This window comes from Triticum dicoccoides, chromosome 2A, assembly GCF_002162155.2.
Source record: "Triticum dicoccoides isolate Atlit2015 ecotype Zavitan chromosome 2A, WEW_v2.0, whole genome shotgun sequence".
NCBI lineage: Eukaryota > Viridiplantae > Streptophyta > Magnoliopsida > Poales > Poaceae > Triticum > Triticum dicoccoides.
The window spans coordinates 413,283,693-413,291,772 of NC_041382.1; the positions used below are offsets into that span (position 1 = coordinate 413,283,693).

Below are 8,080 nucleotides of genomic sequence, written 5' to 3' on the forward strand. Positions count from 1 at the left end.
AGTAACATGAACATGTACGAATACATTCATTTTTTTAAAAATTTATTTACTATTTGTTTTAATTTACTGTTCAAATATAGTGTTGCAACATTATAGCATTTTTTTTCATGTTGGTGTAAAATTTATATTTCTCTCAAGTAGCAGATATTCTAAGACGAGTCATATTTTTGTTCAGTGACACTCGCATCATTTTATTTTATTTTTTGTGAATGACACTAGCATCACTTGAGTCTAAATTCAGAGAGCACTTGTTGAGTTTTTTAAACACAATATAGATGCAAGCGCTCATATATACATGCATATATTCATCCATATGAACGCACTTACACACGTCTTACGCGTATAAACACCTTCGAGAAACTGAGCCGACATATCATCTTAAGATTTTACGAAGTCGGTAGGAACGTCTTCTTCCATTAAACGTGCATCGTCGAAAATACTAAAATAACTTCAGGATAAATAAATGCGAATCATGTAGCTACTAGAAATCGGCTAGCTAATCCTCCATCAGGAAAGTAGTATTTTTCTCTTCTTTAAAATATTCTCTTCCTTGCCTAACACTAACAGTATGGAGTATGGCCGTATGGAAGGCTCTTGATGCCAAAAAAGAAAGTATGGAATGCTCTTGATGCCAGCTAGACACCTACGAGCTGGGCTCCCATTGGCTCTTCTTTCCACCTCACACGCCCGCGTGGCCATCAGCCCTTGGCCCCACTCACAGGTCGACTCCCCTCCGCGCGTGGCTGCAGAGCACGCCGCGTGCGTCCTCCGACCCCGTGCACCCGGTCCATGGGCGCCACCACCCGCTTCTTCCTCACCCGCTTTATAAGCTCGCTCGTACACCTCACACCTCTCACTCACTCCGCCCTCGCCCCCGCCATCTCATCGACGGCTCGAAGCCGAACCCTCGGCAAGTAAAAGATACCTAACCCTAGCTCGTCCGCCATGGCCAGGGAGGCGTCGTCGTCCTCCGCGCCGGGGCCCTCGGAGTTGCCGCCGGCCGCTCGTGGCAGCGGCAGCGGAAGCGGAAGCGGCGGGGACACGCCGCGAGTGCCGCGGCGGCGCGCCCGCGGCGACCCGCTCCTCATCGTGTGCGGCTGCTTCAGCGTCGTCACGGCCGCCACCGCCTTGCTCTGCGTCGCCGTCAACGTCCTATCCGCTGTCCAGTCCTTCCGCCGCAACGGTGGCTACGTGAGTCCCCCCCTTCCACTTTCAACCCTGCTCGACGCACCGCGGTAACGGGCTGATTCGGTGTCTTACTGCCGGGCTTTCAGATATTCGGGGGCATATTCCGGTGCTATGCGGTGGTGATCTCGCTATTCGTGGCCGTCCTCGAGACTGAGTGGGGATTCATCATCAAATTCTGCAAGGTTCGCTTCGTTGCCCGGCGCCCCTGCCTTAATATGTGCATCTTTAGGATTTGTATAAAGAAAAATGCATCTTTTGGCGGTGTTGAGGTTTGTCCAATTTGAACTGTTTTGTGGATGATAAAAAATGCGTAGGTTACATGTAATTTATTTTGTGCTTCAGCCTCCAAATGGTGCCTATGTTGCTTGCTTCACACAATTAATTGTTTGCTACCATTCATTGATAGTGGAATGTGCTATATCGGTGTCGGAATTTTAATTGGTTTAGGTAGCAATCCATTTAGTTTCTCTAGTTTAGGACATATTTTTTAGATGCCATGTCATTATTATAGTGAATTGTCAGATTGTCCTTTTAAGGTCATCTCTTACTCCAATTGAGTGTAGTCTTAAGTTGCCTCTATGAGGAGACAGAATATACAGGCTTTCTCTCTTTCCCACCTCGCAGATTGTGCTTGGCTTGTTGGTTTAGGAACATAAAAACTTGCTCTCTTTCATTCTTCTTTTTTTGTTCCACATCATCACCAATGATGATGACGGAACTTTGGAGATTCCCTAACTGCTCCTGTCAGCGAACACCAAGTCTTATTTCGGCTGCCCTTTAGATTTAAGCTTATGGATTGGGCTTCATGCAATCTTATTGTCCATGAATGGAGTTAGAATTTTAGTGGCTTTCTAGTTTTGTAAACTTTCTTCTCTTTGACATGAATAGATATTGGAATACTGGCCTGCAAGGGGGATGCTACAGATATTGTAAGTATTCAGGATGACTATATGTTTCTCAACTCCTATTATGTTCACAAAATTCAATTCTTGGTCCGCCCCTTCCCTAGACCGTGTGCAAGCGGGAGCTACATGCACTGGGCTGTCCTTATTATTTTTACTAGAATTGGTGAATATTTTTACAAATTTTCAGAGTGTTTCATGCATATGCTTAGTGTGATAGTGTCGATGCTCATCTAGAGTTTACCTATATAATTGGTAGATTGGTTTTGGTTCCTTCATTTTTGGAAGTAATGGACAAAATAAACCTCAAAAGAAAATTGTGAGAGGTGTGGCTTCATAATTTTCAAAGTGAATGGTTCTTGAAAATTGTGGGAGGCGTGGCTTCATAAAGTGGCTGTTACTCGATATATATTATAAGATACGATAAATTGCTAATTTCACGAACACTACCCTTAAGCATAGCTATGACATATAGAAAAGCATGACAAACACAAACCTTTCTTGTATTCTTATCCCATGCAATCATACCCCCCACCCCCCCTTTCAGTGGATTGTGGTCCTCACATGCTCAGAGGCACCTGCATGCATGAGCCCAAGATTGCCTATGTTAGCATACATCATGGCAGAGGAATACTTTGTAGATTATGGAGCACAGGAGGCCACCTTAGTTCTGCTAGAAATATCTCTTGTATCTTTATCTAGGTTTCATGTTATCAATTCATCGACATAGTTTCAACCAGGGTGACTAGAAATGCAAGAACAGTATTAAGTGTGCACACTTTAGTGAATACTTGAATATTACTAGGATGATAAAACTTGTGAACTTAGGCATGAGTTGAGAGTAAAGCTCTTATCAAGTCATCATCATGGGGGGTTTCACCATATTGACCTCTTTGCATTCACAGCACATGCACCAAGAACTATCACAATTGCATGCACCAGCCACTGTAAAAATTCTGGGATCCTGAACCTGTTAAATTTTCATTTGTTTCCTGGGACACTATGAGCAGTGTCATGATCACGGAAACAGGAATTGGAAGTGCTATTGATTATGTCTTGCCAGTCTTAAAATGTAACCATGTCTGTTACTATTGTTATTCATTTTTCCTTTGGTTCCTGGCAGTGTTGCTGTCATGACAAAGGCATACCCAAACGTTGAAAGGAGCGATCTGATTTTGCTTCAGGACATTGCCAGCTATCTGCTCCTTGCATGTGGACTAATCTATGTAATCTCGGTGAGTCTAGAGAACTTTGGGTGTTAAGTCTGTGTTCTGTTATAAACTATGATGCCTTTCTATCCTAAAAGTTAAAAGTCAACAAAAAAGCTACTCCCTCCATCCCATAATATAAGAACGTTTTTTAAGCTTGAAAAACGTTCTTATATTATGGGACGGAGGGAGTAAAAATTAATTTTGTTAGAATCGATGCCATGTAATTTTTGAATCATTTCCTGTTCCAGAAAATTAGCCTGACAAGTGACAACTATCTGAGCCTATATAGATAGCATTATGGACCGGTTGAATTCAGCTTCTCACAAGCACTAGAATCAGATATTGGAACAAGGCATTCCTATTATAACAAAGCATTATCCTGCAATGTGCAGTGGAACAAATGATCAGTATCGGAGTTCGTTTATGTTGTACCACCATGTTTTTACTTGCACTAACAACTTTGAATGTGTAGGGGGTATTATGTCTTGGTGTACTAAAGCGCTCTAGGCAGCAGAAAGCAACATCACGAGAGCAAGCAGCCAAAGATCTGCAGGCAAGTACTCAGCCCCTATTTTTCTTAAGAGTAATGAATGCATTTAAATTAAGCTTGAGTGTGTTGAAGTGTATATGTGGATTACCTAGCTGCCTTCAGTTCGGACTTTTGGTTGCGTTGGCTAGTGCATGAAGCCTTTACATGGTATCGGAGCCTAATGTCTTGAGTTCAAGTCTTGGCTTTTGCAATTTATCCAAAAAATTGCTGCTGCCCCCCTTTGTCCACATATAGGGGCCCTTTGTCCACATATAGGCTTCTTGAGCTATACCTCTGAGTCTATGCACGTGTTGACTTCCTGCGTCACACGTGAGAGGGGGTGTTGAAGTGTATATGTGGATTGCTTAGCCCTTTCTATCAGTTTGACTTTTGATTGCGTTGGCTAGTGCATGAAGCTTAACAGAGTGTATACTGGTAGTTTCTCTTATTTGACCCTGGAGAATTTATTCTTTCCGTGGTTCCTGCCTGATAGTTTTTCTCTCTTGTTTTGATCATTGGTTACTGTACATTTAATGCATACATATTTCGTAAGATTCTTCCACTATGATTGGTAAGTTTGGTATGAAGGTTTTCCGAGTCATACCTTGAGATTGAAACAAAATATCTGTTCACAGGAGAATCATTATTACCCATTTATAGAAGAGGATACACATTGTTGTAATCCTTTGGTCTGAGTCAAGCAACTGTCTACTGCACACTGCTATATCCACTGCCTTTGTGAACTGCTGAAGTTTCTTCTTAACATGTGTCAAGGCTACAGTTTACAACAATAGTTCTGGTCGCTACCATGGTGTCATCTGCTGACCATTCCTTAATTTCTGTTGGTATTCCAGGAGCTGGAGAAGCGGAGAGAGGAACTCGAGGCACTGTTAATTGCTGAGAGGTCCGAATTGGTCTGATGAATCTGAGCACGACGATTTAACATTTCTCACATGGTGTAGATAGATTGTTGCTCCTGCTAATTGCATGCCGCTTTTTCATGGTCATCGATTTGTCACCCGAGACATTTTCGTTGGGAGTGCCCCCTTTTCCTGTAAGTGCTAACCTTTACCGATCATTTGCTTCCTATGTTTACATGGATTGCAGTGGACCATATTGCTATTTTTAGCTAGGAATGGCTTGCTAACATATTTGGTAAATCGACAGGTGTTCCAGTTTTCGTCTAGATTTCTGCTGAATTTGGTTTCTGGTGTGAGCATTTTCGTGGATGCATGGATCAAGCAATGTATGGATTGTGTGAGCATTTTCGTGGATGCATGGATGCATGGTGTGAGCATTTTCGTAAATGGATAGATTGAGCATTTTCGTAAATGGATGGATTGAGCATTTTCGTAAATGGATGGATCTTACAGTATCTGAATTTGGTAAATGGATGCATGGTGTGAGCATTTTCGTGGATGCATGGATTGTGTTGTCTCAGTTGTGTTGGATTTATGTTAATGCCGTAGGCCTCAAAATGTACCATGCTGACATGGTGTGTGTTTGTTGTCTCTGTAGTCTTTGTCTGAACCATGGATGCTAAATAATTTTTTGTATTTTGTGTAATAGAGGGTCCATGCTTGGTTAACTTCTGAGATTTGAATTCAAGTAGGTTGTTTTCAAGCAATTTAGAGTTGGGATTCTTGATGTGGATAATGCGTGATAATGCGTAAGTGCTGTTGCAAACTTTATAACAAGTGTTGAGAAAACCAGTCATATACATTATGCAAATATGTATATGCGGTCATGGCAGATGTGTCGTTGATTCCTGGGCATCCATTGTTTCTGCTCCTGTGGCCATGGCAGATGTGTCGTTGCGGTCTGCCGTGAAGGGACAAGTGGAGTTGCTGCGCTCTGAGCTCCTCAACATGGCTTCCTTTCAACTCGAGAAAACGGTTCAACCTCTGCGCGATGTCGTTGATTCCATGCAAGGTTGGATGCTTCGGATGGGGAACTTTCTAGAGCGAGCTGAGGCTGTTCTGAGTGGGCTCTCGCAGGTGTCACCTATGTTGCAAACTGCCCCTATGCAGCGCCCCCTGGTTGTGCCTGATGTCAACCTTGAGGACGAGAATGGAGATGGGCTTCATGGACGTTTCTCTCCTCGTGCCGGGGTCAGATCGCCGTTATCTGCCTCTGAGGGTTCGTGCATTGATGTGGTTGTGTCTTCGGTGCTACAGATCATGCCTGAGCTTATGGAGCTGTGTGGGGAATCGACTCCGCCTCTATCCGTTGAGCAATTGAAGGTGGACCCCCTCGAGATCTTGGTTGTGGCATTACCTCCATTACCACCCCTCGAGCCCAACCAGATGCTTGACTTCGAGGAGAAGGGGCATTCAGACGTTGCAATGTCTTGCTCGTCCGAGTTCATTGGGCACGTGGTTTCTGTAGATGATGTGGTTGTCGCACCCAGAGCAATGCTCGTGTGCCTGGGGCTCTAACAGCGAAAGAGATTTGTGCTTTCCTCGCTACCTTGGACGCTGTTAACCCTGGATCCGACAAGACGATTGGGTGTCTCCTTAAGGAGAAGGTCATCAGGGATAATAAAAGTGGTGCTACTAGCTCTCGTCCTGTCGTTTTGAAGAAGAAATCAAACAAGTGCAGAAGCAAGAAGAGTGGCGCTATAGAAAAGGCGTCCGCACTTGCTTGATGGATAGCTCTCAGTGTTTGGACATGTCATCACGGGTGTGCTCAGGGTCCGTGGCATTTGCCGATGTTGGTTCCTCTAGTTACCATGTGGGGGCTCACTTGTGAAGTTGAATTTCATGTGCAAGCGGATTGTAAGGGTGGTGTGATGGGGGAGTTTGTCTGTCTTTCTTTGTGGTCTTGTGGTCTTATGGTTCGGGAATAGTCTGCTTGTATCATGGGGTTGTGGCTTGGTTGTCTTTCGGGGCCAAGCATGTAACGGTTTTCGCCCGGTTTTCCGTAAATTAACCAGGCGACTCTCTTCTTCTTAATTAATGAATGAGGAAAAGCTTTTGTCTTCGTTTAAAAAAATATATGAAAAATATTACTCCCTCCGTTTCTAAATATAAATCTTTTTTAGAGATTTCAATACAAATTACATATGGATGTATAAAGATATATTTTAAAATGTAGATTCACTCTCAAGAGTTTAGGAATGGATGGAGTATCTTCATTTGTGGCTTGCAAAGGAGAAAAATGAATTCACATATGCATCAGGATAATAATTAGTTAATTACGAAAGCACGAAAACATGTAAGCTCCATAGGACGCATGTGTCAAGCCCCATGCCTGATGATCTCCTCGAATTCGATACCTGCCGTGTTTGTTTAACCGAAGAAACACAACAAATCTTGGACTCTGTTTCGATCATCCGATCTGCATCTAAGAGCAACATACTGCTTCGTCGAGCTGCCGTGGAGCACTGCAGCCCTCCATCGCGCATCCAATCGAAGATGATCTACCTGTTCCTATTTGAATTCCGACAAGAGCATTGTAGCTCTTTTTTTCCAGTCTTCTATTTTGCTTTACGTTTTCCATAATGTTAGGTTATAGCTCATGAACGATGGGAAGAGACATCTATCTTGCAATTGGGTATAAATCCTAGCCATCATGTTCTTGGGTATAAATCCTAGTCGTCATGGTCTAGTTGTCGTAAAGCCCTGTCTTAAATTCGCCATAGTTTCATCTCAATCATTCAGTAAAGTGCACTACTTTCCATTTTCCTTCTGAATTTGTTGTTCTAGCCGCTCTTCAGTGAGCAAATCCTAATAGTTGGCATTGAGAGCAATCAGTTCTTGTGGATGTTTGAGACTTGAGAGAGGGCGAAGTTCGGATCTCCGGTGAAATCTTTCAAGAGGGTCGGGGTCTAGTCTTTGGTACCACTCCTCTTTCACAAACAGATCAACCACTAAGTGTTGAGTATATATATTGTGCATATCTATGTATTGGGCCCACCTTCTAGTTTTTTGTATAGTTGAGGTCGTGGTCCACCTCTTGTACATCATATATACGTGCATTTGCACATGAGCAATACATCATGCAATTCACATAACACACATGGTATCAGAGCCAAGAGGTCTTGAGTTCAAAACCAGGCTGACGCAATTAAATTGCAGGCCACTTTTGATCCACGTTTAGGCCCGAGGGAGCCACACAGTTTTTTAGTTTTCTTTCCCCACTTTCGCTCCGCCGTCGCCGCCGTGCCTCTCCTCGCGCCGCTCCAAGCCGCCGCCGCTCCTCACCTCCCGCTGCCGCCGCTCGCGCCAGCCGCCGGCGCCTCACCCGCA

At 43.7% G+C, this 8,080-nt stretch overlaps 1 protein-coding gene across 2 annotated transcripts; it reads left to right on the forward strand.

The window, feature by feature from the left end:
* Positions 1–856: 856 nt before the first annotated feature.
* On the forward strand, positions 857–6,824 carry LOC119354738. 2 transcript variants are annotated; one of them, XM_037621481.1, is made up of 7 exons: positions 857–1,191; positions 1,275–1,370; positions 2,077–2,117; positions 3,214–3,325; positions 3,774–3,854; positions 4,685–4,884; positions 4,998–5,527. In XM_037621481.1, the coding sequence occupies exons 1-6, from the start codon at positions 946–948 to the stop codon at positions 4,748–4,750; spliced, it is 642 nt and encodes a 213-aa protein (XP_037477378.1). In that variant the 5' UTR covers positions 857–945; the 3' UTR covers positions 4,751–4,884; positions 4,998–5,527. The 2 variants fall into 2 exon arrangements, with proteins under 2 accessions (XP_037477378.1, XP_037477379.1); XM_037621482.1 differs by lacking the exons at positions 857–1,191; positions 1,275–1,370; positions 2,077–2,117; positions 3,214–3,325; positions 3,774–3,854 and adding an exon at positions 5,637–6,824 and having other exon boundaries at positions 4,743–4,884; positions 4,998–5,499.
* The last annotated feature ends 1,256 nt before the right edge of the window (positions 6,825–8,080 follow it).